General features: G+C 40.4%; 1 protein-coding gene across 2 annotated transcripts in view; it reads left to right on the top strand.

The window, feature by feature from the left end:
- Window positions 1-22,335, top strand: part of GALNT16 (polypeptide N-acetylgalactosaminyltransferase 16) — a 135,417-nt gene that overhangs the window by 106,788 nt on the left and 6,294 nt on the right. For both annotated transcript variants that reach the window (XM_018565102.1, XM_018565101.1), the window contains exons 11-14: window positions 3,682-3,774; window positions 14,278-14,361; window positions 15,921-16,062; window positions 19,787-19,903. In XM_018565102.1, the coding sequence (XP_018420604.1) occupies window positions 3,682-3,774; window positions 14,278-14,361; window positions 15,921-16,062; window positions 19,787-19,903 (436 nt within the window). The remainder of the gene's footprint in view (window positions 1-3,681; window positions 3,775-14,277; window positions 14,362-15,920; window positions 16,063-19,786; window positions 19,904-22,335) is intronic.

The following is a 22,335-nucleotide window of genomic DNA, read 5'->3' as shown; positions in this document are numbered from 1 at the left end:
AGTCTCTGGCCATCATTTCCCCTTGGGTTATCTGCAGTCCTTGACAATATTGTCTAGGATGACATACTGCACAAAATGGTGGCCCTTTTGATGTCAGGGGCCTCTTCTGAGGCCACCATACCTCAAAAGGTTAACTGTCTTTATTCAACCTCAAATACTATGTAACTATGTCATTTTAAAGCAAACAGCAAAATAACAATTTGAATATGAATGCAAACTCTTTCTGTTTATATATCATAAAAAGTTGCCCAATTAGTACTTTATCCATTAGCATTACCTCAGGACTTTACCCTGCTGACCATGCACAAGGTCAAGACATACGTGAAGACAATATTTAGTCTTAAAGATAAGCAAAACTAAAGCAAAGAATGCTGACTCAGACTTTTAACAACATGTCTCTTAAGATAGTTCTTATTTGAAGTCTTATCTGCCTCTTGCCCCCAAGGGTTAGCATCGCAATACTTTTGCAATAGTTTTATTCTTGCAATGGGGTGACATGTGATAACAATCAGAATCCCTTCACACTAGTCCTTTTCCCATCATGAATGCAAGCTGGGGTGCCATTCAAAATGACTGGCAATGCACCATATGGTGCATTCTTCTACCGCATGTTAATGCACACATAAATAGGCATGAACGCTCAGTTGTGTTCTAATCCTCTGTAGGTGCGATGAGCCAGTTTGAGAGATTGTTGTTAGAGATCTACAGAATCCAACCAAAGCATCACTCATTTTCAGCTCAATCATCCAGCCATAGTATAAACAACATCATTTTTATATACTGGTTAATTAAAAGACAACTTGATATAATTTATGGATAAATACATCATCATTTCAGGCGACTAGCAGAAGAAGATACATTCTACTGAATTTGGGGTGGGAGAGTAGCATTTTCCAACAAGGTACTGACTTCCAGTCCATTATTATTTCCCCAAATGAAAATAACTTTCACTTTATGATGGTATTTTGGCCCTTTAATTACTGACAAATAATCGAAATCCATATTAAAGTGATTTGTGAACCACAGCACAATTATTTTTGTTTTGTGAAGGCCAACTAGCCTGAAACATCTGTATTGCATTTGGAATAAATGGGTCTATAATATTAGGCAATATCTGTGCTTTAAACCAGAAGTTCTTTGTTGCATAATTTGCCCAGGAAAAAAGGATGATTCGCATGGCTCTAGATATAATTTAAAAAATGAATACTATTTAAAAGTATTTAAAATTACATGTATTTTTTTGGTTTAGTGATGGAAGTAAGTCACACATATACCCTCTATTTTAGGAAGCCTCAACTGTGCTTTACATCTCTTCCTGAATTACTTTGAAAGTGATAGTTGAGTATTCAAATCTTTAATTGGATCGGAATGTTGCAGTCATCTTGTCCTACCTAGGTATTTCTTCCTTGGTATCCCAAGACACATGCACAATAGTTTAAAATATGATGTCATATACACAAATATACAGTATATAAAATGAGAAGACAATGGATTGTTTATTTAAAGGTACAGAATGATCACAGGCAAGCTAAATGAAACAAACCGCACATGAAATATGATCAGCCGCATGTTGTATTATATGACACAGCAAACACAGGTGTACAGAAACATAACCCACAATCTTATGGGGTTTAATGATATCAGTGGGCATGTATGCGAATATTTCTGTATCTATGCAAAGGAAACATAGTGGCTTTGTACATATTTGGTTTCGTTCTTTATAGTGCAGGTCAAGCTAAAAAGGTTTTTTATAGTTTTTTGATAAAGTGAGGATAGTTTTAAAATCCCATCAGGCTTTCTAATGCTATCCAAGATTTACCCTCACTACTGACAATGTTTTAACCAGACAGGAAGTGAGGGAAAATCTGCTGCAGGGACACAGACTGAAATATATATCTAACAGGAAATCTAGCCCTCCCCTAGTCCAGTGGTCCCCCCCCCTCAGCGGGCCACGGTAAAATTATTAAACGTTGACCGGTCCGCGGCGATAAAAAGGTTGGGGAGCACTGCCCCAGTCTACTAAACTAAAGCATTTGTCCTGTATTTCTCTCTGTGTTGCTGTTGGAAAGTTACTCCCACTTCCTGTTTGGTAAAACATTGTCAGCAGGATAGGAAGTGAGGAGAAATCATTCTAACAAAGTCCAGCAATTTAAAGGTGACAGGGGTTCTAATGCTCTCTACTTTATCCAAAATGAAAAATAAAAGTCTGGGTTTGAAACGTATTTTAATATGGCAAGGCCTAAAATAGCATTTCCACAATGTTTTCTTTATCTTTAGTCAGGGAAATATGTCATTGTATACATTAATATTTTGCATTCGGGTGTATATTTTTTTAGAGGATAGAGCTGGTGTTTACAGAGTTCAGTAACTCAAGCTGAAACTTAAGGCCTGGTCCACACCTGGGCGTTTTACAGCGCGTTCCTACGCGCTGTAAAACGCTCAACATGTGAAAACCAATAATTGCCTATGGGCATGGTTCCCACCTGTGCGTTTTACAGCGCTTAGGAACGCGCTGAAAAACGCCCTACGCCCAAAGAAGTACAGGAGCTTCTTTGGGGCATATTTGCCGCGCGTATCCATTAGGGTACAGCCGGATAGCCCTCGCAAATGCGCGTTTGTCGCGCGTTTCTTTTACCGCAAATTGCTGTAAAAAGCGTGGCAAACGCGCATATTCCGTACACCCAGGTGTGAACCCAGCCTAAGTGAATGAGCCTGAGCATTAAATAAACCCTCCTCACCCCACCCCCTTCCTCCGCACAGCTCTATGTGAGGTTTTTAATGAGACAGCTTGCCTAGAAAAGGAGATAACTGTTGCTGTACTTTCTCTTTACACACCCCATAGTGCTCTGGGACTAATTTGTCATGTACTGTATAGATCATTTTAAAATCATATAAACGTAAAACAAATAAACTGACATATAGCCATTTTAGTTTCCTTTTGAAATGAAAAGAGAAATACGTCCAACTTCCTGTCCTTTGACATCACATAACATATTAACCAGCTGTCATTTTTTTCACCTTTCATGAAATATGGCAGCCAACCAAGAACAATAGTCCTTACAGCACATCTTATATAATGTCACATATCCTAGTTCTTGTAGAGGCCTGGGTCATTTTACATACACAGTTGTGATGGCTATTAGCAGCTCTTTCATGTACAGTAGTATTTTCTACAAATGGTCATAAGAGAACAGCGGGGACATAACAGGAATGTTAGTTTTCTGACAAATAGACAGATGTCCATTTTATAATAATAACCTGTAAAGAATAAAGCCATATAAATGTAACAACATGTTATTAATGGCTGTGCTTGCTGCAGAACATTAATTGGCCCAGCTGTTGTAGATTGCAAAACATTTGTTGATCAATCAAATCTGACTTCAACCTTGGGAATAGAGAATTCATAGTGATCTGTTTGCATCGTAATGTGAAAGTGTCGATTGAAATAACATTTTCTGGGACACAGAGGCCCCACATTATGCAGAAAATGCATTTACTCACTATAGGAAAAATGGTTTTATCTCACCTGCTAGCGGTATAAGAAATAATTAAGCAGTTGTTTTTTGTTTGTTTTTTTCAAATTCCGTCAGACAATTTATTTCTTTTAATTACACCATTGTGGTTTTGATAGGACATAAAGTTTAAAAATTAAGTTATAAAAATTGTGGTCTGCTCTTTCAGGAACACCAAACGCACCGCTGAGGTTTGGATGGATGAATACAAGCAGTATTATTATCAGGCACGTCCCTCTGCCATTGGGAAATCGTTTGGGAGGTGAGTTGACCTTACACCTTTGTCTTAATCACAAACCATACAACATTCATGATGTATCAGAACCAAGGCAATGATTAGATAGGCCTTCAGGATTGCATGCGGCTTAAAGGACTTATCCACGCAAAGATAAAACTTCTGACTACCCCCGTACTACAAGGGTTAAGTGTTTCTAGAGGACTCAAATCAACCTGTTTTACTTACCTGATCCTGGCTCCTGCGGTGGTCAGCGCTCACTTCTTCTCCCCACTTCTTCTCCTATGGACCTGCATAAGACATGATGATATTCAGCGGTCTCCAGACTGCCAAAGCGAAGGGGAATAGAGCCTGCGGGGACTGGTCTGGCAGCCTAGACAGAGATGGCGGGAACATGAATCGCATAAGTAAAACAGCTTTGATAGTGCCCCCTAGACATAAACAAGCACCTAACCCTTACAGTACAGGACTAGCCCCACTGCAAGGGTAGTTTTTTTGTTTGCAGATGGGCTTTAAGCTGGTAGATTTGTGAACATTGGAAGATTTCCAAGCTTCCTTTCGTACGGAAAATCACGTCAGAATATTCGATAATGCCATCAGACTTGTTAAATGTAATTGGAAATTTCATTTTGATTGTAACATTCAATTTTGGAATCAATGGAGTTTCTTGAATTCATCCATTTTTTTTCGTCACTATGGTCAAAATCGATCTCTGACTTAACCCCAATAACTATTATAAAATTGAACAAACATTCTGAAAACAAATGTTTTCAAATGAAATTCAACCTGTGTATGGCCAGGTTAAACATTGTCTTTTTAGCCTGCTTGCTTAGACGGATAAGATATAGATAAGGTTTTGGACAACTTTGATTATTTCATTTTCCGATGGTTGTAGCAAAACACATCACATCTATGATCTCTGTGCTTGGTTGTTAAATAAAAAAAAAAAAATTCTCGTTTTAATATTGTTGGTCTTTGTAAATTTGAAATTGTTTATTTGATTCTTTGACTGGACAGTACTGAAAACAAATAAAAAACCATATCGGAAATATGGTAACAAAACTAATTGTTTTTAGGCTATTGTAGATATTGCTATTGTAGACAGGCTATTGTAGATACTCAAGGTCATTATATATTCCTATTGTGTGTGATAGATGGATTCAATTGTCTATCCCCTTATCTAGAAGCAGGGATACCCCAGGAATATAAAGATTATGATACGGTTATGTTCATATGGAAAATATGGCAAGATATGAAAGGGATCATGAATTACTTTTACACCAATATGATCTAACGAGATATATAGTGAAGTGGCCAAATTACAAGGATTTGAAGAGTGGCAATGTAGGGGGATATGTCTTGTGCCACAGCTGTATAATGGACATACTATAAAAACTTATCAAATGTTAATGAGAGTTCCAACTGCCTAAACAACATTTTTATAAATATCTCCAGCTGCGTTATGCAATTGAGGCACAGAATAGGAGCAGATTAATTGTACCAGTAATATCCCCATTGGTGAAGATGATTGCAAAAGCTACAATAAAAAAATGCCTTATTTCTCAAATATATGGAGCAATGGAAACAAATAAAGCAGTTAAATGGAAGTTACCCTGCATTGGGAGGAAGATGTGGGTCCAATAGAGGAGAGGTATTGGCAAATCGCATTAAATAATGTATCTGTCCCTATTCCCCTCTCAGAAATTGACCTGATGTAATATTTCATTATTACATAGTGTGTATTACACCCCGCAAAAACTGGCACAATGGCATAGGAGGGAAAACGAGGAATGCCCAAGATGTAGAGGGGAACCAGCGAACTTGATACATATGTTATGGAGATGCCCAAAGCTTTTTCATTATTGGAAGCCAGTGGTGAACTTAATTAATAATATTTATCAAACTCAAATACCAATAGATCCTGGGATTTGCCTTTTGGGATTGATTGACAAAGAGGTATTTTAAATAGAAACATTTTGTGCTATTTAAGCTAAGACTGTTATTTATGGCAAACAGATCGCATTAAAATGGATATCCCCCCATACACCTACGGTAGAGGAATGGAAAGTGCATAATAATCATGTGTTACCAAGGGAAAGATTGATATATCAACATAAGGGATGTATACAGAAGTTTTATAAAAATCTGGGAACAATAGCTAGAAGCAATGAGATCAAACTTGTCAGATTTCGCAAGAAAATATAAGTTTTGGGGGTTTTTTGTGTAGGAAGTATGGGAGAGGGAATATGTATGAGGTGGGTTATGTATAACAAAAGGAAAGAGTTTCAATAAAGATTAATATAAAATTCAGGAGAAGGGAAGGGAGAAAAGGGGGAAGAAGAAAGGAGGGGCAAGAGAAGGAAGGATGCTACTAGTTATAGAATTTAAAGGGGATTTTTGGTTTTGTGATCACAATCAGACACGTATGATACACCCTTTTTTTTTTTTTAGTAATTATATAATTGTGGATCAATAATAATTTAATATATGAAGGAAATAACATGAAACTGAGGATTAATGATTCACTTTATTGAAAATGTTTGATTAAAAGGCACTTGACTAGTAGTTAATAATGATACTACAGGAAGAGGATTGTTTAAATATGGGTAGTGTTATACATTTTGTTATATTGGATACAAGATTATAAAGACTATTTGAATATTATATATTTTTATGAAGTAGTAGTTTGGGATGACATTTTTGGATTGTGTTGTGGAAAAACCTAATAAAGAATATTAAATGAAAAAAAGAAATGTTTAGTAATGACAATGTACAAACACATACTTCTAGATAACTGCCGGCTTTGTATTCTTTGCATAGCTTATTTTTCTTTTCTTCCCAAGTATTCTCACAGTGGCCATGTTTACTTAGGGCAGATTACTAGCTCTCATTTTACTTCTTAGATTTCTGGCACATGTGACTAGACATGTGATTAGACATGTGACTAGGACATGTGACCATTAACATTATCTCAGGGGAGGAAAATGCCTTTCCCTGAAATCTCATTAAATTACAGATGAGATTTCTCAGCAATGCTCTGCTGATGACAAAACAATCCCAGTGTGCATTGCTTTGACAAACTGAAGTCATTTTGCCTTTTCAGAGCAGGAAGTGAATGCTCTGCAAGTGTAAGTATTTCGAAATCACAGCGTTTTATATCTGACATGTCTATGTTATTATTAATCATGATACATAGGGGGATGCATTGGTGGAATTTGATTTTTGAGTGTAAAGGTCCGCTTTAATCAAATCTATTAAATATGTGTATTAAAAAAACAGCATGGCTCACATCACTCATATTGACTCCTTTTTTATTTATTAATTCTTTATTCCAAAAATTTTTTCAATAATACAAAAAACAAGCAATATCTTTTACAATTAATTTCTTGAATACAACCATACTTACAAAATATTCAAAATATTCACAAATCACAACCTTTCTATCACTCTGTTGAAGAAAATAGGTCACCAGCACTCCATAAGTTAAAATGAATGAGTCCTTTTAATGGACAATGATGTCACAGAAATCCAACATGAGCCGACGTTTCGGGGCCACACAGGGTCCCTTCTTCAAGGCAAGAGATGTGACCGGTCACATCTCTTGCCTTGAAGAAGGGACCCTGTGTGGCCCCGAAACGTCGGCTCATGTTGGATTTCTGTGACATCATTGTCCATTAAAAGGACTCATTCATTTTAACTTATGGAGTGCTGGTGACCTATTTTCTTCAATCTTGTGTTTTGCACGGTGCCATCCGTGAAGTTACTTCGAGCACCATTTATTTGATTGTTGGCCGGGACTGCTGAAAGGTGTGCGGAGGGCACCTCCATCAATTGCATCTTTCTATCACTCTATCATCTCTCTCTCCCTGTGAAACCTCATACTCTACCGAGGGTTCTGAAGGAGGATGGGATTGTTTTCATTTATTCCCCTGGGTATTAATCTATATCTACTCTATAGTGCCACTTCATATTGGGGGGACTAAGGGATCTATTCACGAAGCTGCCAAAGAATCTAGCCATAGCTTCGGCCGGTCCTTTGGCTAACTTTTGGGCGGGTACAATGCCGTGTCAGAATAAAGAAAAAGAAAGAAACAGCAGTATTTCTCTCCTGGGCGGCCGGGAGCGGGAGACTCCCAGAGCAACCAGGAGAGTTTTTTTTTTCTCTTTTATTTGACGGCAACTTTTTTTGACTAGGAAACTATTGGGCGGAGCTAGCTGTCACTGCTAGCTCCGCACAATCGTTTTCTATTTACTTTTTTTAAAACTTTTAAAACTATTTTTCTGTTCTGCTCGGTCCCTCTGAGGGACCGAGCAGAACAGCAGACCCGAATGCCGCTCAGCGGCATTCGGCTATTCACTCACTGCTGTTCGGCATCTATAAGAATAGGCCGAACAGCTGTGAGTAGCCTGCCGAAGGTTCGGCTCAGTCAGGCTGAGTCAAACTCCTTCTGCACTTCGGGTCGGCCGAACATGCTGAGCATGTTCGGCTGACCCGAAGCCATGTGAAGCAAGCCGATGTACGGCTGATTTCAGCCGTACCAGCCTGAAGTGAATAGCCGAACAGTGTTCGGCTCACTTCACTTGGGGTCGGTTGTTCACTCGGCTGCCCTCGGCAGCTTAGTGAATAGACCCGTAAGTGTTCCTATCTCGTTGCATGACCGCCAACAATGTGAATCATTTATAGGATGTATCATATGTAGTTTTTTTGGGACATTATACCACCGTGATAATAGTTTGTAATGTATCTCCTTTGTTCTAACATCAATAGTTGTTATGGTGACTAGGTTCAGTATTTTCCTTTCCTCCTCTTGTGTGATTGTGTGCCTAAGCTCGCTCACCCATTTATCCAGGTATGCAGGTGTCGATCCACTTTCCATTAAATTAATTACTTTAAGAAGAGTGAGAGACAGTGTTGAGGGGCCTGTTTAGATCCCATAATAGATTCAAATGGCGTTACTTCTTGGTCTATTATCAATGGTCTAGGTAGATTATGTACAAAATGCTGTAGTTGATGATACTTCCACCAGTCTATTGGATATCTCTCCCACCTTTCCCGCAGCTACGCAAGCGAGCATATTGAAGTTCCTTGTAAGATATCTTTCACCTTTAAGGTAGGGGAGTTACTCCATTTCAGGTAGGATGCATCATATTTTCCCGGGGAAAAATAGTCATTTCCCAGTAAAGGTATTAGTACTGAGTTATATACCCAGCCATATCTACGGCACAGGTGATCTCATGTGCTTATGGTCGAGATAGTGAGTGGTAACGTACTAGGGGACAGACCTCTCTTTCCAAATTACTCCCTCCAACCTGGTCCCACTCAATACTGTCTCCAGAGCCACCCAACTTTTCTGCTCTTTCCCGAACGCCCAGTCTGCTATTCGCGTCAGTTGGGCAGCTATATGATACATCCTAAAATCAGGGAGTGCCAATCCTCCCCCTTGTCTTGCCCTAGTCAAGATATTCAATTTTTACAAATAAATTTAGTTATTATCTTCCGTAATATTTGGAAAAACGTCCTATGTATCTCAATGGGTATCTTCTGGAATAGAAACAGTATATTTGGAAGAATCATCATCTTAATTGCGTTAATTCTCCCCACCCAGGAGAGTTTCCGTAGGGAGAATGTGTTTAGTTCTTCTTTAGACGTATTTATTATGGGTATATAATTAGATTAATATAGCTTTATAATATTAGTAGTTAGATATGTACCCAAATATTTAAGAGTCTTCTGTTTTCAACGAAAAGTGAAGTAGGGGGTCAGTGCCTGTCTCTCAATTTCTGGGAGTGATATGTTTAAGATTTCCGATTTATCTAAATTTATTTTAAAATTTGAGAGTTCCCCATAAACCTTTAACTCTCCCAGAACCTGAGGTAGCATTGTTCTGGGGTGTCTTATATATAGTAAAATGTCGTCTGCATATGCAGCGACTTTAAATTCCCCGGCCATTGTCCTTATCCCCTGGATATCTTGATTTAAGCGAATTGTAGCTAACAAGGGTTCAATAGATATAGCGAAAAGCAAAGGGGAAAGGGGGCATCCATTAATTTTCACCCTTGCCCGTGGGTTAACATACAACACTGATATCCAGTCTATTATCCTTTTCCCTATGCCAAGTATAGACAGAGTTTTAAACAGGAAACTCCAGTCTACCCTGTCAAAAACTTTTTCTGCGTCAATCGACAAAAGTATGGCTGGCTGCTTCTGTCGCTTTGCCTCGTGTATTAATGAAATAGTCTTTAGGGCATTATCTCTCGCCTCTCTTCCCGGGACAAACCCCACTTGATCTGGATGTATCCAGGAGGAGACAAATGGACGTAGCCCACTTTCTAGGATTTTCGCATAAAGCTTTGTGTCTACATTCATAAGGTATATTGGGCAGTAGCTTGCACACAGGCTAGGATCTTTCCCCTCCTTTTCTATTACTGTTATATGCGCCAGTAGTGCCTCCGGGCGCATTGGTGTGGTTTTTCCTATGTCGTTCACATATGTGCAGAAATGTTCGGATAGGATGTCCTGAAACCGTTTAAAGTATAATAAGGTAAATCCATCTGGTATAGGGCTTTTACCTGTTGGAGTTGTCTTCACTGCCTGCTTAAATTCCTCTGGGGTAATATCCCTCTCCATTACATCTAACATTTCCTCTGATATTATTGGAAGCTTTGCCTGTTCCAAATATGTAGTGATTCTTCCTATCTTATCTAATCCCACTGCCCCAGTACCCTGCTCAGGGGGGTCCCCTAGCTGATAAAGTATTTGATAGAAATCGTGGAATGTCTCCGCTATATCCGTTGTAGAGTGAACCATGGTACCCATTTCAGATTTAATTTTGGCTATATACGTTTTAGATTGTTTATTCTTTAATGCTTTCGCAAAGTTTTTACTTGATTTATTCCCCATCTCATAGTGTTGTCTAGCAGTTATATTAAATGCATATTTAGTGTCTGCTTCCAGTAATACTTTTAATTGCTCCCTCTTCATAAATAATTCCTTCGAGATTTTTAGATCTATTGTGTGCTTTATGGGTTGCTTCCAGCTGTTGGATCTCTTCTTATAAAGATTGTATGTTCCGGGTCCTCTCCCTCTTATGGGTGTCCCCCAGTGCCACTAGCTTGCCTCTAAGAACAGCCTTATGAGCCTCCCATATACCACCGGTGACATTCCTTCTGTACAAGTACTCCCGTTCTGTTGGATGGAGTATTCTCCAAATATCAAGTTGATATTTACTAAATACCTTTCTCAGATGAGCAAGATGGGAGCTGGGGTTGCGTACCCTACCAGTGGAAGTATCTAATATTTTTCTATCCAGACATACATTGAAGTCCCCCGCCAATACCAATATACCCCTCTGGAAGTCCCCTAAACTTTTAATCACCCTCAAAAAGAAAGGGACCTGCAGCCTATTGGGGACATAAACATTTGCCAACGTATATTCCGTTCCATTAATGGTTACGCGAAGAAACAGATATCTTCCCTCCGTATCTGACAAGCAGGAATGTACCTTTACCGATAAGTTTCTTCTAAAGCCTATGGCCACTCCCTTGGAGCGGTTATTGTAGGCTATAATACTATTGTATATAATCTCTGGAATGTATATAGGACGATGATGTATAAGAAAAATGTGTTTCCTGTAAAAAAAATTACATCTGCCCCATATCTTTTCATTTCAGACAGAATTTGATATGTCTTATGTGTCGAATTTAACCCCCTAACATTGTACGTCATTACATTAACTGTTGCCATATGTGTCTTGGGCGTATCCTCTTGGTCCCTTCTAGAGCCTAAGTCCCTTATAGCCCCCCGAAAAAACATACACACAACCATATTACATCCCACACAGTCACCACTCCTCTTCAAAACCAACATTTCCCGCCCCTATATTAGCGAATAAGGGTCTCGCTTGTGGGACTATATCCCCTGTGTACCCTCCGCCTAATATGGGTATGGAGCCTACTCAGACTGCGATCTGGTGAGCATCTCTCCTCCCTCCTCCTCATAGCTCTTCCTCGGCCGTTTTACTCCATCACCCCCAGGTCTATTTATCTATATATAATAGCTTATTCATATAAATAACCATTTGATTTAAAAAGAAAAAAAAGGCCAAAAATAATCAGAAGGAATAGAAAAAAATAGGTCCATTTAGTCTGGAAGACAAAGTTCTATATTCTCATAATATTCCCACTATGTGTTCCTACAGGGGGAGCGAGCTAGATTGTAGTTGTTTCCAATTCTCCCCCCTCCCGAGTCTTCTCATAGTGTTCTAACTATACCTAAGTAGTCTCTACTTTGTCCTTATTTTTTTTTTTTTTTAATTCTTGTGTTTATTGAACATATCAAGTGTAAGGTACATATAGAGCCAACATCAGCTCACAAATGTCAACTAAAAGGTGGACGCAGCCACCAACATCAAGCAGTTAAGGCATACATTGTGGTAAAGAAGGAAATAACCAAAATATCCTGCATATCAGCGGTGATTGTCTACGAACCCCCCTCGCTTTACCAGCCGCCTGGAGTCGAGGGGTTCGGTGATATGTGAGTTTGATGCTTTGATTTTGAAGCCACATGTATTACATTTACTATAAAACATATATAAGAATAAGACAGTACAGCGCTCCTATGTTGACCGTCTGGGTCAGCAGGGCCCTCCCGGCCACCCACTAACCCTATCGACACTGTAAGAACGTAACCTTGATGTGGAGCTATAGGGGGGGAGTAGAGGGGGTAGAAGGGTAGCTGACAGAGGATAGGAGAGATGCTCCAAAAAGGGGGGGTTTTCTCTGCGGAATCATCTCAAAAGATCCAGGTATTCCTGAGATGCAACAAATTTGTTCCAATAAAACCATGTTCGGCAGAACCGGGACACTGTATCCTTGATGGTGCTGGTAAGGTCCTCCATTAGTTTGATATCGTTGATCTTACTAAACCATAACTGGAGGGTGGGAGGTGATGCCTGCTTCCACATGGCTGGAATACATGCGCGGGCCGCGTTGACTAGATGAATAGTCACCGAGTTCCTATAACCCTTCAAGGGCCGTGAGTTATGGTGTAGCAAGAAAAAGGAGGGAGAGTTTGGTATCTGGGAGTCTGAAAATTTCTGCGTGATGTCCGGCACCTGCGACCAAAACGACTGCAGGGACAGACATGACCAGAATATGTGTAGCATGCCTGCGGGGGAGGAGCCGCACCTCTGTCCTTATTTTTTTGGCACTTATGATTCAGATAAGTCTTCAGTTCCACTCTCGGATCTATCCATCCTGGCAACACTGGGGGGTGATTTCTAGTTTACCACAAAACTCTATTAATTCCTCTGGGAAACGCATCACTGCTGTCCTGCCTTCTCTGTTTGCAATAAGGCATGCTGGGAACCCCCATCTGTATGGAATATGTTGGTCTTGTAATATTTGCACCAATGGGCCCTCCTGCGTGCTAGAGTCTCAGGTGCCAAGTCCATAAAAGTCTGTAATTTAACGCCATTTATTTCCAGCTGTGCTGCATTTTTCAAACGCTCCATAATTTGAGCCTTATCCGCATAATAGTGAAATCTTACAATTACATCCCTTGGACTCTCTCCTCCCGTTATCCTGTGACGTTGGGCTCCGTGCACTCTATCTAAGATCATCTCCGCCGGTGGGGGTCGCTCTAACAGTGTATTAAAAGTCTCCTTAATTTAATCTCCCAATTCCCGGTCTCCCACTGCTTCAGGAATACCTCGGAGTCTTAAATTATTCCGTCTATTTCTATTTTCCTGATCTTCTATCTTATAGAGTGCCATTCTAATGGATATTTCAGTAGTTTTACTCTGTTCTTGTAGCGCCTTATTTGCTTTCTCATGCTGATCTAGACGTTCTTCCGTCTCCTCCACTCTTTTTAACACCTGAGATAATTCAGATTTGATTGTAATAATCAATAATCAAATCTGTCTTTATTGAATCCTCCATTTGTCTTAGCATAATTGTCAAATCCCCTTTTGTGGGTAAAGATTGTGCTAAAGTATGTAAAGTTATCTCAGTACCTTAATGCGATTCCTCTGATGTCCCCAACGTTGCTGGTGAGGTGGTTTGGGAGGTAGTTTGTTCCTCTATTGCTTCCCTTGTCAGGCCTCCTTTGTGGACCCGGTCCGGGACTCCCTCCGTTGCTCAAGCGGTGTCAGCTGCTCACGTCCCATCGCCGTCTCAAGCAGGCTCCACCCCCCATGGTCATGTGGCTCTCACCATGAAGTCCGCCTCAGGCAGGAACACCTGAAAGGAGCTCCTACTACAAATCCATATTGACTCCTTTAACACTTTGCAACATAAATGGCTTTTTAATAATATCTGATACAAATATCAGCAGTTGGAAGAATAAAGTAATACATAGTTTCTTGACATAAAATACTGAGCTGACAGATTGACATTGTGCAATAATGTAAATAATTATAAGCAACTTTACTACAGTTGCTCTGGTTCAACTAATCACGTGATTTTAAATGCCCTGCAGTGTTGTTGGTCTACTGATTCTAATATTGTTCTTGTGTCTTCTGCTCCCTGCAGTATAGCAGACAGAGTGGAGCTACGGAAGAAGATGAGCTGTAAATCTTTTCAGTGGTATCTTCAAAATGTCTACCCTGAGCTAAAGTAAGTGAATCAAGGAAACGAGCAGAATTTCATATTGGGGCATTTAAGGCATAGTCCAGCTTTAAAAAAAAAAACAACAATACATACTCACATAATAATAAAAGAAAAAAAAAGCATTTATGATTTTGTTTGCATTTGAACCGGCAAAGTATTGCAGCCACAGTCAGTGGATTGCGAGTGCAATGCTCAGGCTTTTGCAGATTCTTCCTCCCAGCCCCTGTCCGTGCTGAGATACGGCCCTTCAGTTAACTCCGGGAATTTTAAAAACTTACCTCTGCATTGGGCACTGCAAGGGTTAAGTGCTCATTTTGTCTAGGGGAGTCAAATAAAGCAGATATACCCTGATCCTTGGTCACTCAGGCTGCTAGACCTCGCAGCCTCTTCTCCTCAGGGCTGTTGTGGTCTAAGGACCTCTGATGTCTTAATGTCTAATGCAGGTCCAATCACTTGAATTAGAAGTGAGGACACCGAGGGACATCCTATAGCTGCGGCGGAGGGGAAGAGAGGTGAGTGCTGACCACCGCAGGACCGAGGATCAGGTGAGTATATCTGCTTTACTTGACTCCAGTAGACAAAATGAGCACTTAACCCTTGCAGTGTGGGTGTAGCCCTAATGCAAGGGTAAGTTTTAAAAACATTTAGACACAAGAAGAAGTATGAATTCCGGTGACGACAGCTGTGTCCCCATCGTTGCCAAGGCTGCAGGGTGGCAGCAGGTGCCCCTTGCTGAAATCCATGAGGCACTGCTCCATTAGGCATTGTGAGGAGACACTGTAGATCATTGCTTAGCTGGATGCAGAGCAGCAGCAGACCTGCCATCAGTACGGTTGCATGCCGGGGAGTAAGGTCCAACACTTCTTCCACCTGGTCATGTGAACCAATACATGGCTGGGTATTGGAAGAATTTTATCCTCCTGGCTGCACCCATACTTATAGCAGATCTGAAGTAAGTGGGGGAAAGGGGGAGTGTAGAATATCTGCTTTATTCAGCCCCACTGTGCCTGCTCCAACCCCATGAGAGCTTCCAGCTAGCTCAGCTGGGCCACCTAGGCTCAAAGTTTAGTCGATTTACATTTATCAGTTGAAATTCAATATAGTTATAGCCAGCTTTAGCCCCTTGGGTGCTATATATACGTTTTGTTCATTTCTTTATAAAACTAGATACATTTCCCCTTTTCAGCAGCTATAAACTTACTAGAAGATCTAAAAACAAATAGCAGACAAAGGGGGTTTAGAAGGAAAAATAATTCTACATTCTGTACATAGTGTGTTGTGAGCATGTAGCTGGTAAATCAAGGGGTGAAAAATGAATGTTGGGACCCCTGGCCTTGTCTCAGAAGTATAACCTTCTCCACCTCCAGTAAATGCTCTGCAGCTTGTTGTAAAAACATTTGCTATGATGATAAACCCTTTGCTGCCTCTCGTGGTCATAACTGGTATTGCAACAATTTTGCAATATTCATTGTATGTATGTATGTATGAATTCTGTGATCTGCAGCTAGATGTACCATGCATGTATTTTATGATTAGATTCACTAAACGTTTTACTCTGCATGCAGGATCCCGGAGAAGGAGGTGATCACTGGGATAATAAAGCAAGGAGCAAACTGTCTGGAGTCTCAGGGACCAGACACAGCAGGGAACATTTTGGCTGGTGTGGGAGTCTGCAAGGGAACTGCAAGTAATGCCCCTGCTGCACAGGTAACAGAGAGAAATTGTCTGTCAATTCCTGCTAATAAAGGTGTTTTATATTATCATGTCCCTGCAGTAATGCAGTCTGGTTAATGAAGCGCCAAGGCTGATTTAATAAAGAGGCAAAACAACATTTTAGCCTGAGGTCACCAATAGACAGGCATGTAACAAACTGAAGTGGATATAAGTCAGGGTCAGTGTCATGAGCAATCTCTCCAACCCTAACAGAATATAATACATACATCGATCAGCCATAACATTCTGACCACTGAGAAGGGAAGTAAATAACATTTAGTATCTCGTTACAATGGCACCTGGAAGTGGGTGGGATATACTAGGCAGCATCTAAACATTTTGTCCCTGAAGTTGATGTGTTGGAAGCAGCAAAAATGGGCAAGTGTAAGGATTTCAGCGACGTTGCCAAGGACTAAATTGTGATAGCTAGACGACTGGCACAGAGCAATTCCAAAACTGCAGTTCTTGTAGGATGTTCCCAGTCTGCAGTGGTCAGAACCCACAAAAAGTGGTCCGAGGAAGGAAAAACAGTGAACTGGTGACCAGGTCATGGGCAGCCAAGACTCATTGCTGCATGTGGGGAGCGAAGGCTGATCCGTATAGTCCAATCCAATAGAAGAGCTACTGCAGCTCAAATTGCTGAAAAGGTTAATGCTGGTTCTGATAGCCAGGTGTCTAAACACACAGTGCATCACAGTTTGTTGTGTATGGGGCTACGTAGTTGCAGTGCAGACCAGTCAGGGTGCCCATGCTGACCACTGTCCACTACCAAAAGCACCTACAATGGGCATGTGAGCATCAGAACTGGTCCACAGCGCAATGCAAGAAGGTGGCCTGGTCTGATGAATAACATTTTCTTGAATGATTTGAGGAGCACAACTATGAGTTCAAGATGTTGACTTGGTCTCCAAATTCTCCAGATCTCAATCCAATCGAGTATCTGTGGGATGTGCTGAAAAAACAAGTCTGATCCCTGGAGGCTCCATCTCGCAACTTACGGTACTTAAAGGATCTGATACTGACGGATTTGTGCCAGATATCACAGCATACCTCCAGAGGTCTAGTGGAGTACATGCCTCGACAGGTCAAATGGAGGACCTACTCAATAATAGGCGGGTGGTCATAATGTTATGGCTGATCGGTGTATAATATAATAATATATAGCAATATAATATAATACTTATAATACTAATTCTGCTTCACATGCACACATATTATCTTTGTTTAATTTGCTTTAACAGCCTTCCTAATGATGCCCTCTCTCCCACCTCCTGGCCCCATAGCAGCTGCGTAGGCTACTATGGCTATAGTTACACCACTGATTACAGCTCCCTCGTCTACTGGCCCTAGCCTAGGCAAAGACAATTTTACCAGGTCATGAGAGTTCTGTATTTGTTGTCTACAGGGTGCGCTAAACAATACAGAACGCACGGCTCTGTGCAAGGCTACTTGGAGACTTCATTGGCCATAATTGAATAGGGAACTGACCTGTTGACTCCTGGCAGTGTTTTCAGACATCCACATATACTGAGAGGTGCTCTTTTCATAATTTCCAATTAACCCTATGAGCAACAAAAGCTCAGCTCAGTTTATTCCGCAGCAACTGGAGCAGTGCAGCAGAATACAGCTATTTGCCTGTGTTCTAGAATTGTGGCAATGATAATTGGGTAGCAGAAATGGGGTCAAAAGGGCATTAATAGGGTGTCAGTGTTTGCAAGTGCCTAGGGCAGCACAAATGAAATAAGGCCGTGGGTAGAAGACCTCTCCTGTGTTCTTTGCATCAGAGCACCGATATCTAACAGCAATTCTTCTGGGAGCAATGAAAATAGCATAGAGCTGGCATAATCTCTAGCTCATTACCTCTTCCTCCCTCCTTTGCAACGCTGATAAATCCAGTGCAATATGAATGAAATAAAGCTATACCAACAGGTTAAAATAACCGTGAGAATGTGTATTTAACTTCTATGATATTTAAGGCTTATTTCACATCTAATGTACAGTATATTGTATATAAGGATAGTTTGGCTGCATCAACAATGAAAAATGCATGCTATAGATTCAGGCAATACATGGTCTGGTCATAGGGTCAGCAAGACTGATCAAGGAAGCTAATGTGTTATTTACTTTCAATAAGATGTTGTATGAATAATTATTACACATGAGTATTTGGGGGATGGTATTTTCAACCCTGTACAGATAACACATTCTCTTCATCACACTGAATCATACCTTGGCTTGTCATAATTTACTAATGAATCTACATTAAGTTGGTAAACTGGTATCTGACATGATTTTAAAGGAGATTTCCACTGAAAACACACTTTATTCCCTCAATTGCATCAGTTTTGGAACATTTCAGTTCAGGACTTTCAGTTCAAAAATACTACATTTGGATTGCATGGAAATAAACAGTTGTTTATCTTAAAGGGTCTGTCTACCCAAAGGTAAATTTAGTTATAAGAAGATTCTGAAATGTAAAGTTAGCCATTGGCCTCTAAATTGTCTTGGATACTTCAACAGTGAGATCCTCTTGTCATAATTCCCATCTCATGCCCACCTGGGAGTTTTGGGTGTTCTCACCCACCTTTGTGTGTTCAGCATCTCCTGGTATGTTGTTCATAATATAAAATAAATGCAATCCAGCAGGATGAGTGAGCACCCTCATAATGGTCATAGTATAACACACATAATAAACTGTTAGTTGGTTTAATTGTTCATTTGCCAAAAAGTACAATTTTGGGTTGACTGAATTAAATTCAGGTATATTGTGATCATAGGAAGCCTGATTAACACAAGCAATGCTCCAAATGTATTGTGGCAACAATCTGACCATTTCAGATGTTTATGGAAGTTTAAAGGAAAATGTTCCTGTAAGCAGACCTGATGGGCCCTTCCCTTTGCTATTGGGCAAAGAAAAGGATCAAAGTGCCATTTAAATTTCAGTGTCTGGATCAAGTGATGGTTGCAGCAGGTCTTGGTGCTGAAACAAATCTTTAGAGGATGGGAAGAAATCTCCCTTGCCAATATTTTCAAATACATATCTGCTAGTCATTGGCCACCCTTACATTGTGTGTAAAGCAGCTTCCTCCAAGCACATCCCTGCCAAGGAAAGAACTGATGGTGTAATCTAGACATGTAAGCCAGCTAAATATGTATTTCGGATTTTTCTTCTTTCGGGTTTCGGGTCCAAACACCGTTTCGTTATTCGGATTTGGATCTTTCAGATTTTCATTTTAGTTTCGGATGGGGTTTTCTGATTGGCCAGAAAACAGTCACGATTTTGTTTCATTTTGACTGAAATTCGGATGATCCAAAATATAATCAAGAGAACATTTGGATTAGTTTGCATTCAGCCTCAGTGGAATTCGGACATTCAGATGCATCCGAATTCACGAAACTTCGTCTGAATTTGCATTCGGAAAATAGAATGAAATGTACATGTCTAGTGTAATCTAATCTGCTGCTAATGATTGCCTGGCTGCTTGGGGAGAAGTCTTTGTAGGGTTATGTGTGGACAGAAGGCTTGGGTGTGTTAGTAAACTTGTGTTTAGTATGTTGTTGATGTGTTTTCCTTGGTGCCTTAGTCTGGGGTTCTTCTTTAGAGAGGTGATTTTTTTTCCTGGAGAGACGTAGACTAATTTTTTTATAATGCTGTTATCCTTTGTATCCTTTTTTTTTTCACTCTGCTATCTGATTTCTTTCCAACTTCAAATCTCAGGAGTGGGTTCTTAGTGATGCCTTGATTCGACAGCAAGACAAGTGCCTGTCCATCACATCTTTCTCCACTGGGGCCCTCGTCATGCTTGAACACTGCAACCAGAAAGATAGCAGACAGGTAACTATGGTTATAAGCCATGCAGTAGACATTTATATATAGTATCTAGTACTTTCATTACATTGTGCAAAATACAATGATGTTTTCAAAGCTATAACAACTGATCATGTATTACATTGTAGCAGTTTGTATGTAAGAATAACAAAAACGAATGTGTCATTAGTGGTAAATCTTATCTCCGCACATCCATCCTATTATGCAATAAATAAATTAGTAATTCTGTAAACAAATGTAACTGAAGGTGATTTACCCTGAAATACGGTAATGTTTAGTATTCCATAGGCATGTCATTGCTTTTTGGGGTTTCTTTGATAATGATTGAGATTATAAACATATATATATCAAACCAACCATAGTCCTACTTGTCCTGTTAATAATATTATTATAATATTATTATTATAATAGATAATATTATTATCTACGGTGCTGGGATCACGGGACTCCACTCCGTAAATTATAAGTAAACCAAAATAGTTAGGATGAAGTAAGCTGGATTTGTGTGCAGAATATATATATTTGAGAGGGGGAAAAGTAAAAGTGCCCATTTGCACCCCCTTACGCATTTTCCATGCGTTTTCCATGCAAAACTATTCTCTATGAAAGATGCATTGTTGGAAACTGCACTAAAAATGTAGCAAGCATGGATTTTTAAAGATGTGCAACACTAAAACACATAGATGAGTTGAATTATGGTCACATTAAATGATAATCCTGTATTGTAGATATAGTCCTATATATTCAAACAATACTGTGGTCTGTGGCTGTGGTGTAGGAACAAAGGATGCAGTGCATCACCTCTATGTTCTGGCAAAAAGTTAGGGGGGTTATTCGCACTCCCTGCACCTTACTGCCAATAGAAAAGCATGGAGTTATGCAGATTGTGTCTTTGGAGATGGGAGACTGAAGGTGATTTACAGCACAGCTGTTCAGGGAAGCTACACATTGAAGTGGTGATCAGGGATGCTACCCCATGCATTCTAATTTTCCTGTGAAGCTCTGCTCTGGATCATATGCATTATTCAGAAAGGATAGTCCCATGTCTATTGGCACTCTCTGTCATACTTTAAGTTTTATTCCTGGGCAGAAAAGCGTGGTGCAGCTGGGAAATCACACAACAAAAGGGGGCCCAGAGAGGCACAAAGTAAAGCAGGCCAGGTCCAAAATTTGCATTTTGCCACCTACATCTGTAGCTGTGACAATTGCTATGGTCATGTTATTTGGGAACATGCAGTGTACATTATAGAATACTACATACACATCAAGCACTGCTTTCAAACACTATGTGTATCTGGTCCGTATTATCACAAATAATCAGACATGTCCTGTCTGATCACAGTCAAGGGCCCTTTTCTGCGGGCAGGGGGGCTTATAGGAATCTGGGTGCCTCCTTTGATAAAGGCGGCACCCAGATGCTGCCCCCCCCCCCCCCCCCACGTGAATGAGTAAGGGGTAGAAGTTACCCCTACTCATTCACTAAGTTAACAGAAATGTAAAATAAAAACGCAATGCTGTTTTTAACAAATCATTTATTAAAAACAAAAATGTCCTACGATGTAGAATCCTGGATCCTGACAGCAGCCGACCCAGTCCCCGCCGACCCAACGAAAAAAATACCCGCCGTTTTCCGCCCAACAGAATATTTACATTGTGCAGTGGGTGAGAAATAAACAAAGCTTGGTATTGGCTATTTCAAATTGAAATAGCCAATAGCAGGCTAGCTAATGCACCTACCCACCGCCTTCTGTCAATCCACAGAGGAGGACCTGAGAGAGGACTTTGCTATTGGCTATTTCAAATTGCAATAGCAGGATGGCTATTGCACCCGCCCAATGTCTGCTGTCAATCAGCAATGTCTGCTGTCAATCAGACCTGAGAGAGAAAGTTCTCTCCCAGGTCCGCTCCTCTGCTGATTAATGTTCCCATGCAATGCTTCTACAGTGATGACCACAATTAGGGATGTTCCGATGCCACTTTTTCAGGCCCAAGTACAAGTACAAGTACATCCCCTCATGTACTTGCCGATACCAATTACCGATACTTTTTCTTAAAGGGACAGGTGACTTTAAATGATCCATAGTACAACTACATGTTATGTACTATGGATCATGGTTTAACCTATTCATGTTAGCAGTGGAGAATTGTAACTCTATTGCTGGAGTGTAGTGGAGGTGTGTGCTGTACATATGTACTACATATACATTACACACGTCCAGTACACTATAGCAATAGATTTACAGCCAGCCCCGTCCCAGCTTCCCTTACTCACAGTTTCACTCCGATCCCGGTTGCCTCAGGTGGTGCCTCTCGTAGTCGGCGCTGGGCACGATCGCTGCATCGCATCTCGTTGCTCAGCTTGTGGGAGGCGCTCACAATTCTGCCCTGCTAACATGAATAGGTTAAATCATGATCCATAATACATATACAGCACATAC

The sequence above is a fragment of the Nanorana parkeri genome, unplaced genomic scaffold (assembly GCF_000935625.1).
Source record: "Nanorana parkeri isolate BGI_ZX_2015 unplaced genomic scaffold, ASM93562v1 scaffold812, whole genome shotgun sequence".
Taxonomy (NCBI): Eukaryota; Metazoa; Chordata; class Amphibia; order Anura; family Dicroglossidae; genus Nanorana; species Nanorana parkeri.
Note: the sequence above shows the minus strand (reverse complement) of the source record. Positions and strands in the feature narration are given on the sequence as shown.